Raw genomic sequence first — 21,063 nt, 5'->3', positions numbered from 1 at the left:
AAGAATCTACGTTTATAAATGTCTGTCTAGTTACAACAATTGAATGTAATCTGGGCATATCTATTTTATCGCAGCCGTTCGAGCTTGCCTGGGAGTGTGCGTAGCAGAGAGGATAGCCAACTACTGCGAAGCTGTCCTCAACGTCAACGACCTCTGCAAGCCCGGCCTTCGTTGCTGCGTCTCCAGAGACATCTACGGGGACCGCGAACCGCCACCGGATCTCATCATCATGGACGGCAGGAACACCACGAGGTTCACCACTTCCGTGCCGCGCCTCACCACCACCACGACGACGCCTCTGCCACCTGCGCGGACGCAGTCGGAACTGCACGACTGCCAGGGTGACTGCGTGAGCGGGTTCTTCGCTCTGCTGTGCGACGACATCGACACGAACGCCTTCTGTCCCAACGACGGCAGCTGCTGCATCACGCGGCCCCTTGCGCCGGGCGGCGACCACCCCCATCCTCATCCGCCCCCTCTCATCACCACCACGACGACGACAACGACCACCACTACACGACGTCCTCTACCCAGATGCCCCGGCGTCTGTCTGCCGCAGATCATGTCCGCGTTCTGCGGTGCGCCCTCCGTCCTAATCGCGAAAACGTCCAACTGCGAGGAGGGGCAGGTGTGCTGCGACAACACCAGGAGCCCTCCGCAGCCTCCGACCACCCCGAGACCCACGCAGGCTTTCTTGCCGGTTGCTCTTGAACATTTCGGTGCCCTGTTCACTACCCCTCGACCGCCACCAAGGACCACCACGACGACCACCACCCCAGCGCCGAAGGACGAGAGACCTTACTGCCCAGGATCCTGCATCGTCTCCTACCTCTCGTTCACCTGCTTCAGTAAGTATGAATACGTTCTTGGGTGTCTCAGACTCTGTGGATTTTCCCTAGTCCTTACCACAAGTTATTTTCAACTACATATACTTTATTATTCTGTATACCCTCTAGCTCATTTTCCAATCAGCGTAAAACTTGGTTCACTTATTCGAACGTTTTATTCTTTTAGTACATCGCTGTTCCTAATTCTTCTCGCTCATTCCACTATCATTTCTGCTTAGTCCTTCGCTTATCCCAGTTCCTCTCGCTCAATGCACTTTGCATTTTTTATATTCTCCGCTACTCTTAATAACTTCTCACTTTCCATCTTTTCTGCCTTTCGTCACACCTAAGTCCTCCCTCTCATTCCATTTCCTACTTTTCTTACTGCTTCTTGAACCAGTACGCAAAATCCTTACTAGTATTTCATGCCTGTTACTGCCTACTTACTGATGCTATCTATCTTTCTCCACCCTCGCATGCCCTTCCAGTTTTCGTATTTAATGCTTGAACTTTCTTGTGAACCAATTATGTGCAACTGATCTGAAAATTACTGCCTTCGAGGGAAAAATAGCTATCTATTCCTTTTGGTATCTGTTTCCTGGCTATCAGTACAGTAGGCAATTAAGCCTACTTCTACAACACAGCTCAAGATGGCCGATTGATTTTGTTCGTGTTTCTCATCATTTCACGTGTTCCGATTGCATACTTCTCCCTGGGGATGTTGCAAAGTATACTTTGGCTGTAGAACACAAGTGAAGGAACCCTGGTGAAAATATATACATTCACCTGCTTCTCATTTTCAATAGGAGCTAGAACTAATGGATTATACACACACAGACACAAGCCAAAATGTGTCATTTTACTCAGATATTTAGAATACATTGTCCCATTAAAGTGCATAAAATTCTGATGATGCACTACTGGTGCATCAAAATACACAGAGAAGTGTATTAGTTGCTGTTCGGTGTGATGCATTAAAATTCATCTATTTAGGTTAGGCACGATCGTTTCAAAGAAAGCAAAATTATACATTTAACTGTGTCAATTGTGCATCAATATTGATTTGATGCATTTCGAGTTCTATATGTTATTTTGTAATCAAAAAATTTAAATGGACTACATAAATTACAGGTCATATATTTTGAATTTATATTTTGTCTTTTCATATAAGGGAAGAATGTTTGTATTAACATTAGTTAAATATACACAACCATGATTTATTAAACATTCCTCTCGAATTGCAATACATGCATATATACATAGCGAGAGAGAGAATTTAATCTTTTGTTCTCCCGTAGGAAATGCTGAGATGACGGACGTCTTCAAGTGTAGGAAAGCAGGAACGAAGTGCTGCGCCCCTAAATCAGCCATCAGAGAGCACGAGCAGAAGCTGGCTTCGATTTCCAGGAACGACACGATCCCCAAGAGACCTCCGGGATTCATCCACCATCAACTTCCAGGTACTTTGGTTTCGAAGGAAACATAGAGCTCCAGTGTGGTTTCTATGAAATTCGTACAAGATATCCATATTTTTATTAGCCGCCCTCCGTGGCGGAGTGGTTAGCACATCGCGCTACCACGCCAGGGCTCCCGGGTTCGAATCCCGAATTGGACATGGATGTTTGTGAGTGTCCATTCATCAGTTTCATCATGTCATCACATTAGCCAAAAGTTGCACAAAGAGCGAAGTAAAACCAACCAACAAACCAACCAACAAACCAACAAAGAAACAAACCAATCATATTTTTATTATTCAGAGCAACTGGCAACATTTCTACTTTTTTGCGAACCTTTGATCCTTTCACAAAGTTTACAATATCTTTTAATATTACATTTTCTTGCTTCATGTGTAATTTGGTTACTAATTTCACATCATTGTAACACTGGAAAGTACAATTCTGCAGTATATGGTTTGTCTACTATAATTTAAAGGGATTAGGAAAACGAAGAGCAATGGATTACCAGTGGCGTGTTTTGTTTTTATACACGAATGTCATACCCTAAAATTGAGGGTAATAAAATAATTGCTTTTTATTTATTATTGGTAACAATTACAGAAGATCATATATACATACATATACATGCATGCAATGGCACACGCAGGATTTTTCTCAGGGGGGCAGGGTCACAGAAACTTTTTAAAATTATTATTATTATTGCTATTATTATTATATTGTTGCTACTATCTTTGTTACTACTACTACGTGTTTCTTTTAAAAATTACATTCATTTGTAATTTCCATATTCTGTATATCTATATAGCTGTATACTGACAAAAAGCTGTCAGTGTAAAATAGACTGTAAGTTTAAATGTAACCCTACTTCATATAATAATAATAATAATACAGGGTGCCCACAAAAAACAGGAAATTTAAAGTTATTTGTATTTTATACGTGTTATTTTGTTGTTTTAATGTTTCACTGTGAAGATTATTTGTAATGTGATGTGTAATTATTTGTAATGTAATGTGTACCAGGCTGTGTATAGAGATGAAATGTGCACCCGAATGTTCCACGACGTAAACAGAGTAATGGACCGGGATGAATGGACGTGGCAACAGGACGGAGCAAAGGCCCATACAGCCAGGGACACTGTGGCATGGCCCAGAGCCAATACTCCTGACTTTATTGAACCTAATGACTGGCCTTCAAAAAGTCCAGACCTTAACGTAATGGATTTTTGCATATGGGGCCTACTGTTACACGAAGTTCAAACACAGAGGAGAGGAATCACATATATTGACTGCTTAAAAACTGTGTTGACAGAAGCTTGGAACAATATTCCGCTTGAAACTATCCAGAATGCCACTGTAAGTTGGTTATACCGTCTACGGCGTTGTGTAACAGCCCATGGGAAGCATTTTGAACATTTTAATTGAATATGGCAAAGTGTAACAAAGCCACAGTCATATTAAATGAGCTCAAACAAATTTCCTGGTTTTTGTGGGGCACCCTGTAGTTGCTGTAACTTACGACCTGTAAGTACAGAAAACAACAGTTTTGGTTATAAAATATCGCTACAATTTCACCATTCGAATTTCAAGGAGTTCCTCCTGGCCCCTCCCTACGGGCGCCCTTGCATGTATGCATACGTACACATGGCTCTAAGGCTAGCACATGAATAAAGACGAACTTTTTTTATTTACTGTGTCATATTTTAAATCATCAGGTTTTTCTGCCCCACCCTATATATAAAAATCCACAAAATTACTTTTAAACAGGGTAGTAAAATCTTTTGCCAATGCACTGAAGGTGTTGCTTTTCATCAAATTGCTCATATCAAGGATCGATGGTTTCATTATAATTCCAACCTCATACACACAAAATAATTTGCAAGTAATTTTAAAAATTGTTTCACGCAAGTTCATACTATCAGTATCATGAGCAGCTGCTAAGTTCAAACCTTGTGTTCTTTGGTGAGCCAGCAGAAAAATGTTAGGTACCCTGATTTTGTCCACACGTTTGTTTTGCGTGTGCAGTTCCACTGTTCAAATCTTGACATTGAATATCTTTCACAATGTACAAAGTTTGAATATTCACTCTTAAGATGCATACCTTCTAATTGATTTACGACCAAATTGATTCATATGTGTCAAATGGTTTTCGAGAAACCGTGTTCCGAAGTAAATCTCTTTTATTTTCTCTCCTTGCTGCTCATGATATGAAGGTTATAAAATAATTATTAACACATAGGACAAATACATATTGCTTGTATTAATTCAAAATTCTTTCCATATTATGAAATTACCCGCCATCAATAATATGTAAATATTACTACCTCTGTCCCATAATTATTGTCCGGTATGCCAAAATGGTAACTTTTTATTTAGGTTCTTTTGGATACTTGATCGGCCAATTTGTACTGATCCTTGAGTAATAACGTTGTATGACACATTCCCGTGTTTCATTTTCTTCTTCTGTATACACCAATGTCACAGTTTGAATATCGTACAATTATTATGGGACAACAAACAAAAGTGTACCGGACAATAATTATGGGACAGAGGGAGTAATAGATTTTGCATTCAAGGCTTTCGTTATTCACAATACCAAAGATTGATGTCTGTTATTGTACCTTTTACGTTATAGTGCTTTATGATCTGCCTATTATGTAGTTCCTAATAATCGTGACTCTGTTAATAATTATTATTCCTTGCGAACTTTTATCCCAGGTCCCGCACCATCAACTACGCAGAGGACGCCTGTGTACAACAAGTACGTGTGCGGGGTGAAGGGAACGCACCGTGCGTCCAGGGTTGTCGGAGGAGAAGACAGCGACCCGGGCGAGTGGTGCTGGCAGGTGGCACTCATCAACTCCCTCAACCAATATCTGTGCGGAGGAGCTTTGATCGGAACGCAGTGGGTCCTCACAGCGGCTCATTGTGTTACCAAGTAAGTACCTTTATCTTTGCTTTCCTCAAGATGATGCTCTAATTATAATCATCTTGTAGACATCATCCTTGAAATATTACGTACATCAATCTGCGACAATTGAATATCTTACAAGTTGATTTCTAGAGTATTGTCTTTTCTAACAGTACCTTGGAATCTCATATTTCCTTTGAATTCTTAACTAACTAACTCTTTAGCCTTCTTAAACCAGAAGGTTTATGGCTGCAGCAACGCAAGCCTTCCATCTGTCCCTATCCGGGGCAAGATCAATCCAATCTTTTCCATCCTTACGATTTCCTTTAGTTGCATCTCAACGTTATCCCTCAATCTTCGTGGCCTTCCTACAGGTCTATATCCATAAGGTTTGCCAACAAGAATCCTGTAAACTCTTCTTTCCTCTCCAATTCATGAGAAATAAACAAATATCAACCTTTGCAAATTCATTGTCATGCGTCTGATTATTTACTCCCTCAAACTCTGTCTAAAATCGATCAGGGCATCTTACATCATTTTTGAATCACTCCGAAACGTGAGTAAATCGATGTATTTTCTCATTGTCTTAGCAGGATTGAGTCTTCACCTAAGAAATAACTACATCCAATCTTTCCAGTTTGGCCCCAACCTAAGCACCCGAAGCTCACCTCCATTCTCCCACACAGACAACAACCTTGGACAATGGATAAAATAATACTGTCTTCAGTTTTGCTCGAACTGTTCATAATATTCATAATCTGTATTTTGCCTCCAATTATCTTCTTCTCTTTATTCCTGTTTTCTTTTTGTTTCATGTTTCTCGTTTTTTCTACAGTATATTCCTGCTTCTTTCCCCTTCTTAGTACCTTCCTTCTTCATACTTCTCTTTTCTCTCTCCTGTTTTTCTTATCTCCTTTTCCAACACCAGACAGATGACTACAGAACGGAGAAAGAGATCGAAGAATCTTCCAGATTGTCTTAGTACGAGACCTTGGTATACTATAATGTAAGGTAAATTAAAATCATTAAAATGGTTTTATTGTGAAACTTACGTTCCACTATTTACCTTTTCTTTGTGGTGACTATTTTCATTATAATTTTAAGGATGGCCCATTCTCCGGAGTCGTCAATACTGATATGAATTAAGTTACTAATGTGAATTGCAATGTTTTGTTGTGTAAATTAGTATAATTATGCTGTAAATATAAATATATTCTTTACAATTTTAATTTCTTTTAATTCCTGTGTTGTTTTAACTGGTGTATATTACGTTGTTATGTTGTGTATATTAGTGCAACACTACTGTGAATTAGGAAACATCTGAATTTCAGCACTATAAACATCAAGCAAATATGGCAGACCTCTGATTATTTTTGATAGATGTGGTGTTTATCGTAATTTCAACTGAGGTGACTGAATTTAAAACGAAAATGAGACTATTTTGTAATGCTATACGGCCAATGATTACTTGTAGTACAGGAAACGAACGGGAAAAAATGGCCTAACCCAGAAATAATTGTAATACAAATGTTTCTTGCGCCAGATTGTGGGGAATGGTATAGTGCATAATAATATATTAAAAATTCACCATCCAAATGTTTGGGGAAAATCCGCCATCTTGGAAAATGGCGGCAAAAATTAACCTTAAAAACTAAAAATAAATAATATCTCGAAAACGGTGCATTATACATATAAAGTAAAGATAACAAAAATGAAAGAGCAGAAAATTTGCTAAATTATGGTTTTGGTTTGATAGAGCTATCGTAAATCTTAAGCGAATTAGAAAGATTCAAATATTTTTTTTTAATTTTTAGAATTCGCGTAAACTTGGTTTCCGGCACAAAAAAACAGCAAATATATAAGAAACTGTGTAATTTACGTCCTAAAGTTACTGAACAAAATTCATAGTTTATGACTTTCTATAGAGATTGGTTTTTGTTTCGTGCCTTTAGAGTCAGGGGTTGAGGAGATATGTAGTTTAATGGTGTGGTCTTCATATCAGGATTAGTTTACAGAGATGTGTTTGTTATCTAATAGAAGATTTAGTCTTCCAACAAATCCTTGAGATCATTTACGGAGATAATACTGTTAAACGTATGATAAGCTATGACCATCGGAAAAGCACCTCACTTCTAAGTAGTACACCTTGAACCTGCATTTTGAAGACTAGCGAGGCTCTGGCGTCAGGACTCAGTGAGTATAATCCTCTGTGGGGCTCATGTTGTCGTCCACATTGTCCCTTCATTCATCTCACCATATCATCAGTCATCTTCGCGAATAGCCAAAAGTGGCAGAAATCCGACGTAATATAAACTAAAACAAACCAAATCAATCCCGAAAAGCCATAGCCAGAGGCACAAGGACTCATTTCTTAGTTTATGCAGCACTCTTCAAGTTACTTGAAGAAACAAAGTGCATATTGCAAATGAACATATTTCTGAGATACGTTCCATAATCGCTGGCCTGCTCAATTCAGAAGTAGACGCTAATGTCAAACTCTGAGGTGCTGAAAAATCTTTGTTGTCTACATTTGTTTCAACTCTGAAAGATAACAGGATGCTGCTGCTCTATGGCTGCAATACATTAGGATGCTCGTTAGTCTTCGAAATTTCATTAAAGCCGAGCGTATTAGGAAGTGGGGTTTACATCTTCCATCAGTTACGCCTATGTTCTCCTTTTGCTGCATCAGGGGTAACACCTGTGCTACAAGTGCATGTCTGTATGTAGAGGAAATTATGAAATTTAACATGTTAGCACCAGGTATCTACGAAAAATTCTGCAATGGACTCTAAGGCAAAGTGACCGATTTAGAACCGTATTTTATCGTATCATATTAGTTCAATGTATTGACAGTGGCGGCGATTAGGGGTAGTGGGCATGGGGAGCAGTTCTCCCTCGCCTCCCCATACACACTTTTCGCCTACGCACTATGGTCTCTTAATGCTAATGCTTGGCTGTCACTGGATTTGACCGAATTCCATTTTGAATACGAGTTTGGTTGGAGTTGGTGTTTTTAAGTCCACTTTATGCACAGTAAGGCTAATCGGGACTGGACCTACGGTTTAAAGTGGGATCCGAACCACTGTGGCATGTGCCTCCACCGGGTATCGAACCCGGGACCCCTTGACTACAAGGCGACGACGTACCACTGCGCCATCGGGGAGGCCCTCATTTTGAATACGATTCTCGCTAATTGCAGTAAGCAGAAAGTATACGGTTCTTACCCCCCGCCGATACTATGTGCATACATTTTTAAACAACAAAAACAACATCTAACAAACGCAAGTGAACGAAACACTGCAGAAAGCAATATATTAAGTTTTCACCAATATAATAAGAAATGGAACACGTAAACACCCATGACTCTGCATTAAACTACATATCTCCTCAACCCCTGACTCTAGAGGAACGAAACAAAAACCAATCTCTGAGAAAGTCATAATATATGAATTTCATTCAGTAATTTTACGACGTAAATTACATAGTTTCTTATATATTTGCTGTTTTTGTGTGTCGGAAACCAAGTTTTACGCTAATTCTAAAAATTAAATCGTTTATTTCCTCTACTATTGACTGGAGTGGGAGTCGGAACCCCCAAGTGTAATGAGACACGACGTGGTAAAGATGACGTCAATTAACTATCATCCCAGGCTCTGGTCATTAGTCGAGTTGGCAGTTCATTCTGTTTGCAGATTGGTCAGAAGTCTGTTAACAATGACAGCAGGGTAGCAGCAAAAAAATACTGAGTGGGAACTGTGTCCCCCCACACAGTCATTTCCTCGGTGTTGTCGCATGACAGAGGTCCCGAAGGCCTTGAAGTAGATAACGAAGAGTTCTCGAAATGGCAAAGAAGTTCATCCAATCCTAGGATATCAGGTCCGGACGCGACGGAGAAATCCCTAGGCTCAGAGCAGTGGGGAAATGTTTAGCGGGGCGCACTTTTAGTTTTAGCTGAAGCTGGATGGACTTCAACAGGGTGCGGACCCGAGCAGTTATGGCCGAAGAGGTCAGTTTCTTTTGGTTTATTGTGTTTCCGGGAGGAATGAGAAACTTAAAATGAGCGAGAAGGCATCTTCTTTCACGAAATGACACCACACTGTGCCGAGTCTTGTCCTGTCTCGCTACCATCTGTTGTGTGTGCACTTATTTTCTTTTGGAGGTTAGTTTGAGTAAATCAACATTTTCTAATTGACGATAGGGTCATAACTACACTGCTCTCTCTCTTCCAGCATCGTGAGGTCAGGAGATGCCATCTACGTTCGGGTGGGCGACCACGACCTCACCCGCAAGTACGGGAGCCCCGGCGCCCAGACGCTCAGAGTGGCCACCACGTACATCCACCACAACCACAACAGCCAGACGCTGGACAACGACATCGCCCTTCTGAAGCTCCACGGCCAGGCGGAGCTGAAGGAAGGGGTGTGTCTGGTGTGTCTGCCCGCCAGGGGTGTGTCTCAAGTGGCGGGGAAGAGGTGCACTGTCACGGGATACGGATACATGGGAGAATGTAAGTCTGTATAAACACTGAATGTAAATGGGTAAAATGCATTAGAAGAACTAGAATATAGTCACTGAGCATTGTACATACATTGAATAGTCAACGAACACTAAAAATGGTGTATATAAGCACTTAAGTAGACAATATGTGCTCTCAAAACTAAATAGGCATAAGTGTTAACTTTACTAAATGAAGGGGAAGGTATACTAAAAAGTGAAATAGAAGCAAGATCAGGATAAAAAGGACTAAATAGACACGATAAGATGGCAGATAAACGCAGAAGTAAATGTTCTTTGTAGAGTAAAGTAAGGTATTTACACACTGGGAAGAGGAAACCGGAAATAAATTAAATGGAGTAGGAAACGATGACTACTAGACATTATGAATCTGTTATTTGGCACTTGATCGGGGTAAAAGCAAAGATTAAACGTAAATAACAAATAAGAGACGGGAAATAGGGGCGGAGAGAAGAGGAAATAGAAGCTAAATAAAGTGTAGTAAGTGGGTTAAGTAATGAGAATCATCATGAAATGAAAAGTGCAACGTCCCTCTAGTGCACTTCTTAAACTAAAGTTATACCACGGCTACAGATATCTTAATCTCAGGGGATAGGTTCTTTATTCGAGAATTCCAAATAAGAAAGCGTTTTATAGCCAAGAGGATATAGTTAAATGCGGATCTATATTCTGGAAACTATACACAATACAGAGAAAATATATAGCGAAGCTTGTATATACATTGAAATATATATATTTATATGCTGCTTTACGTCGGTTATATTCTTCTTAAAAGGAAATCTTCTTCTTTCTTCTCGTAATTTCTGGAAAAAAGGCTTCTTCATCCTTCCTATTTTTGATTTGAGAAAAGGCTTCTTCTTCTTTTCTTCCTTCTATTTTGGGAAAAGGCTTCTTCTTCTTTCTCTTTTTGGAAAAGACTTCTTCTTTTTCATCTCTTTGATTTGGGAAAAGGCTTCTTCTTCTTTTCTTCCTTCTATTTTGGGAAAAGGCTTCTTCTTCTTTTCCTTCTTCTAATTTATTTCTTCCCTTTTAAATCGTAATCTTATATATTACATATATGCGCTCGCTTTCCCCGTTTCTTTGGCAAACGATACAAGCTATACTTATAGAAAGATTAGGGGCGCCTAAACTGACAATAGCGCCACCTCCTATGTAACGACCAAAAGGGGAATAGCCCAGGATCGCTAACAGCAAGCGCTGCCTGTGGCCCAGTGCGTCTAATAAGAAGCGCAACCGTAAGTGCTTCGGGGCGTCTAAATTGACCACAGCGCCACCGAAGGACGGACAAATACAAAAGCTGACGATGTTGTCCTCGTCAGAGGATCAAAAAGGAGAGATACAATTTCTGAATTCATTTGCTCACTTATTAACTTTCCTAATTGTTTCATATATGAGCATATTCTTATTTATCTTAATTGGCTATATACAACATTTCAATCACTCCTTCTATAATTTTTATACTCTTCCTTTATATATTTTGCATTTACTATAATATATATCATCGCTCTTCTCCGCTCCTAGTTTCTACAATGAACTCTGCTCTTCTTTATATGGCGTGCTGCCATCTGTCATCGCTCTCGGGAAACATTTCTTTCTTGCATTTCTTATTGTGTCTTCCGAACTGGCACGTGACAAAAGGGAATAAATTACTTGAACATTATCTATTTATTACCCAAAGTACATCCCTCCATCCCCATGACACTGTTGGCCAATGATTGAAAGTAGTTTTGTTATTTTACATGAGGTATGATCCGAAAACTCAACGTCCCAGATTTAGATATTCGCCTTTTATAGGGAACTACATTTTCTGAAACAATGCTAATCACAGGGGAATGAATGAGGAATAGAAGGGGGGTAGTTTCAACACAGGCAAATTTGTTTTCGGGTTAGGAACATCTGGACTACCACTACCTGCTGGCAGCGTGTATTATCGTGGAGCAGGAACCAGCTGGCTGGTTCAGGATGCTCCTGGAATTTCATTCATGGAATTCAGAAAATGTTTCTTTCTGCAAGTAGTTTCTCAGGGTGCTTTTGATGAAACTTCATGTTCGCTCGTTGATCCACACCGACCTCGTGACCACATCCTCAACATAACAGCATGTCTCCCAGAGTGTCCATCGCATGTTCACGAAGTGTTACTGTACATTATGGACACACTACACTATGAACACGTTACTTTATAGATAGCATTCACACATGGTCAACGCAAAATACGGTATGTTCCATTATTTAACTGGCGGACTGTCTAAGAATTAAATAAATATTATGAACACGTAAAATGATAGGGAGAACTGAAAATATTATAATTAAAAATTTAGAGAATCCCATAATAAGCATCAAATCAGTCAAACGTGCACAAAAACGCGATGATATGATGAAATTTATGAATGGAAGCTCACAAACATCCATGCCCCGGCCGGGATTCGAACCCGGTACCGCTGGCATCGTAGCGCGATGTGATAACCACTACGTCACTGGGGTCGAAATAGGCCGTATCATGGAGTTTACGCATTAAATATGAGGCAACTTAAGGGTGGCGCAAAAGTCAGTTTACCCAAAAAGCACATTGATAATAGTATTACGATAGTGTGTGCTTCTTGTGCTAAGTAATATTTTTTAGGTATACGGTTGGTAACATTGTCATGTGACATTGGCAACAGTGCACTCGCTATTCTTTTGTCGACAGTTGAGTCTCTGGCTTGTTGTAGTGTGGTTGTTTGTTGTTAGATGACACATTTGAAGAGTGGACGTCGTGGTACTACCATTGATTGACCTGCGCGTTCTTTTGATTTGACGCCATGGAATTTTGCTTTGTGGGGAATTGTTAAGGATGTGGTTGGTATACTCATCATCACCGGCAGATTTGAATGCATTATTATCAATATTTTTCATGTCATCAACAATGATACAAGTTTACTGCATGGTATTTGCAATTCTGGTGTTGATCGTTTCACACATTTAGAACAAAACCACTGAAACTGGAATTTTGTGTATCTACTTGTATTTTGTGTGTATACTTGAATTTTGTGTATAAACTTGAATTTGTTTATGGGTAAACTGCCTTTTGCGCCACCTGGTAGACAAAGCACACACACCTGGTAGACAAAAGATAGAAAGTAGACATTAGAAAAAAACAGGCACTGATAGAAATGTACGTACTCATAAAGAACAAAGGCCAAGAAAATATTTAGTTTGTAAAGGAAGGAATACTTTTCGTTAAATAAAGTGCTGATTGATTTTTTTGTCCACGAAATGAAAGCAGGAACAAACTCACCAGAAAACAAAGAATTTTTAAATTTATAAAATTTGGTGATACCATCATCATTGGTTACTTAATAATTTGTGGACGAATTATGAATCCTGGATATATTTTGGACATGTCCTTATATATTTTTGAGTGTTTTTTAAAATGTAAAATGTGTGTCATATTTTACTTTCTCGTGTCGATTTTCCAATTCTGAAGCCTCTTTTGTACCTTCCAGCTGGACCAATACCTCTGAGGGTGCGTGAAGCGGAGATTCCCATCGTGAGCGACGCGGAGTGCATCAGGAAGATAAACGCTGTGACGGAAAAGATTTTCATCCTCCCTGCCAGTAGTTTCTGCGCAGGAGGGGAGGAAGGCAACGACGCCTGCCAGGTAATACATTAATCAAAATTATGTACAAAGTGATATGATTTCGACCAGTGGTGTAAGGACTGACCTTTCACCCAGGCATCTAAAATTCAACCTTTCTTCCACATAGTACACCATGGTAAACTGTATTTGTGCATGCAAGGAGGCTCTGGCGTCTGAACTTAAGGCCAGTGTAATCCTCTGTAGCGCTGCATGTTGTCCTGTTTGTCTGTTGTTCTTATTAAGTACCCGTTTACAGCATCAGCTTTTACCCTATGTAAAGAGATTATTGTCCACAGATTAGTTACTCAAGTGCTTTGAACCTCTGTTCTTTCCTGTTGTAGATATGCCATTACTCTTAATGTCGTTTGATGCCATTAGATATTCTTCATTTATAATTTTTGTTCATAGATGGCAGCACAGTATCACAACATTTTTACATTTGCAACAAGGTCTGAACATGTAAAGAACTCACAATCATTTTTAAAGTTTTATTATATGAAAATTTCCTTTAATAAATGGAAAAATATATCTCATGCAACTAATTTTATAATAGTTATTTGGAACTTCATTTTAAGCGTCATGTATGAATAAATATTTTCGATTTTAAAATAATTAAAAAGAATTTAAAAGAAGTAAATATCTTCTAATTGATAAACAAATGACACACATTTGAAGCTGTTGCCTACTGAAAAACCAGATTATTACAGCAGTTGTTTGTATATATCTTTAATATAATTTCGATGTTTCAAATGTAAATCGGACTCGTTTAAATGAATTTTCTAACAATTTAGATTCAGATCAAGAAGATCTACACTTTTTCCGGATTGGAAGTTGTGGCCTTCATGTTATACCCAGAGTAACATGCCTTTCAGCATGGTCACAAACATTTAGAGTGGAATGTAAATGAGTTTCTTAGAGGTCTCTGTTATACCTTCAAGGCTCTCCTGCTCGGCTTGCATATTACACAAGAATTATTGGCAAGACTAATCTACATCATAAGCTTTATGCTTCTTGCTGACTTGAAAATACGTTCAAGAGGTGAAATATCTGTAATTACTATCTCAGATTTGAGATTTTTTTTCATCAGACCAAACGTTTTCAGTCATTATATTCCTTGACAAATATCATGGTAGGACATCATGATCCTCTTATGCTCTCAACCCCTAATTTCCTCATCTGTCATACTTTTTCGAGGATATTTCAAATCCCCAAACCCTCTTCCAATTTCTTCACGACTCCTTGGAAAATACTGTTACAGATTCATCAAGATTGACATCCTGGACATTGCAATGAGTGTATAGAATACTCTGGAAAAAAAATAATGTTATGAACAACTCGGGGAAAATACATTTAGAGTTTATGTGGACACCATGTACTACTATGGATATGGCAATTCGGACTATCTGTAAAGTAGAATCTTAATAATTGAATTGGCGTTGTCAAATTACAAAAAAATACTTTTGCATATTTAGAAAACGGGTTCTGTAGTGAAATGTGGTTAGCACAACGATCTACAACAGAGTCCTAGGTTTGAACCTTTGGTAAGATAATGCTCTGAGTGAAAATTCTTAGCTGGGGGATGTTTGGTCGAGTTTGGTGATAGGTGGGGGTGCTTGTATGGAACAACATAGAGATAGCATCCCCCCACATCCCCCGTCCTCGCTTCGAGCACTGGGGGTAAGACGTGTATGTGTTTGCTTTCTTATCTAGTCCATCATTACTTAATATTATCGTCGCTCTTTCTAGAGAAGTGGAAAAACAACAATAAATTGTTAATTAATATACCAAAAGTACATTTACGGTCTTATTTTATATCTTGCCTTCTGCACAGTGCCAGCGCTACAAACAGCAAAAACCCCGCAGTGCGGGGGGGGGGGGGAGGTTGAAGCAAGACTTTAGGGGGCACTTGCCTTGCATATTATATATTGAATAGGGGAAGTATTCGTTATTCATTTTAGGTTGGCTAACATGAAGTAGTTTTTGGGTATAAAACTTCTGTTTAATGTTCTATACTACAAACTAAATATTAATTTCCCTCTAACCACAAGTTTTTCTTCCCTAGCTCTGTGATGCGGGGCTTCTAGTTGAGCCTGTGCCTACACTTGCTTCAGTAGTGCCGCAAGTCGCTTCTTTATACAGCATTGTTGTCCAAGATGCAGTCCGACCGGCATTATTGGATTTTTGTATTACTTCGAGTAATTAGCGTTTCATTATTCTCAGTGAAAGTCAAAACTTTTTTCTAGTTTACAAAAATGTAAATTGAGTGCACCAAAATTGCGGTACATAAATTACGAAACACTATCAAATTCGTTCACTGTACTTAGGAGCCAAGAGGCGAAGCGGGTCCTACTAGAAGTCCAACAAGACGGAGCAAGGCACGAAAAATCCGTGGATGGAAAGAAATTACTAGTTACTTTGGGGACCAATTAACCTAATTTGCTCTACCTGAATTGTTGTTCCTTCAAACAGTTCTCGAAAGTTACTTATCAAAAGTTTCATCTATATATGATTTGGAAGTCTCTTGTATGAAAAGTATTGTACAATTCTGCCTAACTTTCCAGATATATTCACTGCTATAATGCTGTTTCTTATTCTACCCGTCAATGTAGCATCTTGGCTATCTTACCTAAGGGTTGACACTCGAAAATACCTCCCTTCATTCCTTCTCATTATATATTCATAGAATATGAAAACCGTTACTGTTATTCAGATTCTTCAGTGTGTGTTTATATAAGTATGTTGAAGACACTGAATAACCACAAAAGCTTAGACATTTCCTTTCACAAGTACGGGTAATATTTTGCAGGAGGGGCTAAAATTTGTAGATCCGGCACTGACTTGTACAGTTTATTAGAAATTCGTGTTAAGGAAAATAAGTATGATAAAAATGTTCACTTGGGAAACAATAAGTTGCACCATTATTGTAACGATGTTGTATTCGCAGGGTGATGGAGGTGGCCCATTGGTCTGCCAAGATGATGGCTTCTTCGAGCTGGCAGGCCTTGTGTCCTGGGGCTTTGGATGCGGGAGAGCTGACGTACCAGGTGTATATGTAAAAGTATCATCATTCATCGGTTGGATCAACCAGATCATAAGTGTTAACAACTTGTAGGACTAACTGAACAACGACTATCATAGACTTTAAAGCAAGAAATGCATCTATTGTTCGCAAAAGATAACAGTGGCATTATCGAAGACGTATGAGTATTCTGCTCTTGGTGGTACAAGAATGGAAAGAACGCATTGTTGACGAGTAAACTTCCAATTAGCCACATTTCAAAGATACATAGATGGTAAGATTCATCCTTCATTTTTGTAGGCAAAATTACAACATGTGACAATAGGCATGGCGTTAGAAATTGGTTCTCTTCAATGATGCCTGTTGCTGATTCATGAAAACTTTTTGAACCTAGAATGTGTTAAGTATAAAGATGTTAAGTGATATAAGATATTAGCAGGATGGTATAGGTAATGGAGTCGTATTTAAACTTTCTTCATGTCATCTTTCCTCAGAACAAATACTACCACAACTAGATAAATAATTTCAGCATACATATCTTCAACTTTTAGTAACTATCAAAGCATGATTATGCTTTCTTAGATTGAGTTCGAGAAGCTATTTTATACACGGTATACTTTACGTGTAACTACAACCTTCCTAATTATACGTATCCAACAAGCTTTAGAACAACGTAAATATATTTCCTTTATTTAAATATACTCTGGAAAGAGACATATTTTAAATGTTGAGATAACCTATTACATTTATTTTTAACTTGTGCTGTACAGTTTTCTACCTCAGTTGTGGGTTTCGTTGACTTCTTTCAGGTAGTAATTTATTTTTAGCAAGTTATATTCACATCTTTTGAAAACCACTATCTTATGTAATTATTTGAGACAGGACAATTTTAGTGTATTTTTATTGGAAATCGTCACAAGAGTAAACAAATTTGAAACTATCCTTAGTACATATAGGGAATCTTAGACTGCTTAATGAAAGTACAATTTGTAAGATTTGTGTCCTTAAAATAAAGGGTTTTAGAAAAATTGTACATTAAAGTAAGCCAGAAAGTTCGAAAATAGCCTCCATTCTCTAAATTGTTTTCACGTTTTAAAAAGTAATATCTTCGTAAATAATTCACTGTTGTTTTAATAAAAATACACTACCTGTTTTAAATTATTACGTACTGGTCAGTACCACATGGGTTGGCAGATAGAAATGTGTAAACATATGTAAAATAGTACCAAGAACTGTAATCATGTTTTTTGTTATTGATGGAATTTTTTCCTATCAAACGCTCTCAACATTTTGTAAAGGGGAAATTGGGTTGGTCTTGGACTATGTACTCTTCAAATAGCAGGGGAAATGAATGTGATCAAACACAGAGATAAATAAAAAAAATGCAATTTAGTTTAATTAAAATTAAGTAAATTGGGTTTAAAGTTAATACACAAAAGTAACTTGGTAGTAAGACAAATACTTGTCATAAAAAATCAGTGTATGTAAAAAACGACATTATTGCACTTTTAATGACAAATATTTATTCTTCTTGATCTTTCGTCAGACATAACATACGCTTCTCTTGGGATCGAAATCATGAAATCGGTAAAACAATGCCACTTGAATTGAAAACCATGTCTCCACACCTGTATTTTTCTTCGTAAAATTGGTAGTTTCTCAAATTTGACAAATATATTTCCTGATTAAACTAACTTTTGGCATGGGCGTACAGAAATTAGAGAAAGAGGAAGGTGGTAAGACCTATATGAAAATTAATATCAGCCTAGAACTAGATATTTTGCACATATAATTCATTTTAGTCACAGTAATTTACATGAATTATTATAAGGTTTTAATAATTACAAGAAAGAGTGATACAACTTTAAAACGAAGCAGTGTTTTATGAGGGTACAACATTATTTTGAAAAAAAAATATGCCTTGTATTCCCACCCTCTCCCTTCCTCGGAAAATTCAGCAGATGACAATGATTCTTGACATTATTCCTAGTAACAACGTTTAATAACCTTTTGTGTATATATATGCATTTACATATAGTACTCGAATGTGACAATGTAATAGTTCAAGTTGTCATTGTTCATTATGTTATTCCTTCCTAATTGTTATTTCAACCTTCATTGTTTACCATATTTTAGACCCACTACAGCTCTCGCTAATCTTATATGAATGTAGGAAAATATGTATGTCTTATGAAATGTTGAGAAAATATCTTACATAGATACAGAAAGTGCAATATTATTATTGTATATATATAAAAATCCTGGTATTAATTAGACACTCCAACCAGTGTAAAATTAACTGTGAATTATCACATCACAGTAAACTACAAAATCCAAAACCAGTGAACCACAAGTCTATTTAACTATCACGAACAATTTATGGATATAAAAAATGAAATGTGTAAAGAATTTAATATTGTACATAAACTAATAACTTTAACTTAATTTTTTTTTTTTTTGATTTGGTAATTAACACTTTTGAATTTTGCTTGCAATCATTGCATCCATGAATAAATGTAGAATCAAAGCTGAATTTTTATTCAGGGTAAAACTCAGGAAAATATATGTTTCATTGCTTTATGCAGACAAAAATGTCTACCAGTTAACACGTAGTATTATTTGCCTTTACAAATTATAATATTCTTTTCATAATCAGTTATTGGGTGTAGTTTTTTAAAGGATTAATGTAAAGTGTAATGAAAATACTACCATGAACATTAATATGATACAAATACCATTTAGGCACCAAACTTGATATAATTTGTTTCAATTTGTTTGGAAAATATGTAAGATATATTATTGTATTCGTTGGTAAATGTAGACATTTCCCCTAGGCTATTTCATTGTAAATATTAGGCTGTGAAAATAAAGTATTTTTAATACAACCATGTTTTACTCTAAGTGTAAGGACAAGGTCAAATAGTAAAATTAGATTTTGTGCAGAATTTTAAGCATACAATTCATGGCCAGTGATAAATCGCTTTCTAGTTGCTTCAAGTGACACAATCGAATCTATACAATGCTTCATATAAAAGTGTAATACGGTCAAAAAAATCATAATCTTTTAAAATAGCGCTGAGCCAAATATGTTCGTAGTAGGTTTTATGTAACCACAATGGATATGTATAATAAGTGATCAGGATATACAGGGTTAGCCTAAAAGAAATAGACACTTTCAAAGTTTTATGGAAAGAAGAGTTTTAATAATAGGGCTGAAATACTTACGTGGTTTCAAGGGTACGTCCTGAAGTTTACATTGGTAAGTTACAAGTGTTCTATGTGTGACCCTTTTGTAACACGACAGATATCAATGCGATAGTCAGTTCTCCTCTCCCAGGACTTTCCCCCTTGCACAGACAACCAGTTTCCTTAAATTTGTTACTCCAGTCGTAGATTGACTGCCTTGTTGGTGGTTGTTTACCATACCGTCTTCTGCACGATAGTAACAGAATTTGTTTTTGCAAATTCAATCACGCAGAAAGCCTTCTCCACCTGGCTAGCGGCGGTATTTTACTCAAGTTAGTCCAAAGGCTATGTAACGGTGTCGTCCTAATTGCGAACACTTGCTGCGTAAACAGGATTAACCTCGAAGGGCAGTGTCCTAGTTGCGAACACAATTTCTGTCTTTTGATCTACAACTTTCTCTTCCACTTCCAGTGTCTTCTTAACGATTTTTTGAAGGGACTTTGAGACTGGTCAGTGCCTTGTTGGAACATAGATAATTAAAGTCGTTGCCGAAGTATAAATAATTTAATAATAAAAGTGTGGCGTATTTTCCATATACGACTACATACTGCACACTTAACTGAAAAGAGCTTCGTCATTTAATAATATAATTATTAATTTAAAATTCAAATTTCAAAACATATGACACTATACTTATACCTTCGAGCAGTTCCACATCTTTTTTGGCACTGAGAAGTTTTCAAGAAATTACACACGGAAGTTAGATAGACTGAAAGGGTGAATTGACTATAGAAGGCTTTACAAAGTAGAAGACCATGATAAGTGATTCAGGTTAGCTATTGTTGCTAGTCAAACCAGCTGTCTCTCTGGGTCCCTTATTAGTTTTTGAAAACAGGTTTTTCTGTTACATGTGTTCGCAATTAGGACATGAAAGTATTTCCTCACTTTTAAGTGTTCGCAGTTAGGACGATGTAGGTACTGTTTGCAATTAGGACTGTTCGCAATTAGGACACAACCTATGTAACACGTTGAGCCACTGTTGTGCAACTAAGAAGTCAAGTTTTGTTTTCAATGAATGGTTCTCATCAACCACTAGGATGAAGATTTTCGGTGGAGGGGGGAGATTTTTCTCAAAATTTCGGAGAGGGTTGTAGTTGTATTTGTTATCAACAAATATTTCAGTCTTAAGATGTTAATTCAATGTGGAGCTATGTATCTCCTGACATATACATTTCTGCACCAGGCTGTGAGAAACCCTCCTTCCAATTTCTATTTCTTTTCTTTTGGTTGATTTAGTTATCTAACTTCCCTTTTCGATCTCTTTGGGTTACTCGTGACGATGCGGATGAAGATTGGTGTCGAGGATGGGGATGGGGAGTCGATCCGATAACACGACCTCTCCTGAAAATGAAGCATCGTGCATTTCAAACTGTAATAAAGCAAGAAGCTTATTATTTTTATAGACAAAACAGAAGTAAACATACTAAATTACCGTATATTTCTGAATGCAAGACGACTCTGAATCCAAGACGACC

General features: G+C 37.7%; 1 protein-coding gene across 2 annotated transcripts in view; it reads left to right on the top strand.

The window, feature by feature from the left end:
* mas (trypsin-like serine protease domain-containing protein masquerade) overlaps window positions 1-19,196 on the top strand; it is a 419,698-nt gene extending 400,502 nt beyond the window's left edge. For both annotated transcript variants that reach the window (XM_083142029.1, XM_083142020.1), the window contains 6 exons: window positions 75-848; window positions 2,126-2,287; window positions 5,000-5,219; window positions 9,422-9,699; window positions 13,190-13,344; window positions 16,268-19,196. In XM_083142029.1, the coding sequence (XP_082998155.1) occupies window positions 75-848; window positions 2,126-2,287; window positions 5,000-5,219; window positions 9,422-9,699; window positions 13,190-13,344; window positions 16,268-16,435 (1,757 nt within the window). In that variant the 3' untranslated portion in view covers window positions 16,436-19,196. The remainder of the gene's footprint in view (window positions 1-74; window positions 849-2,125; window positions 2,288-4,999; window positions 5,220-9,421; window positions 9,700-13,189; window positions 13,345-16,267) is intronic.
* Window positions 19,197-21,063: the final 1,867 nt, after the last annotated feature.

This window comes from Lepisma saccharinum, chromosome 1, assembly GCF_977018435.1.
Source record: "Lepisma saccharinum chromosome 1, izLepSacc3.1, whole genome shotgun sequence".
NCBI classification, from domain to species: domain Eukaryota; kingdom Metazoa; phylum Arthropoda; class Insecta; order Zygentoma; family Lepismatidae; genus Lepisma; species Lepisma saccharinum.
This window is presented reverse-complemented; position numbering and strand designations above follow the sequence as displayed.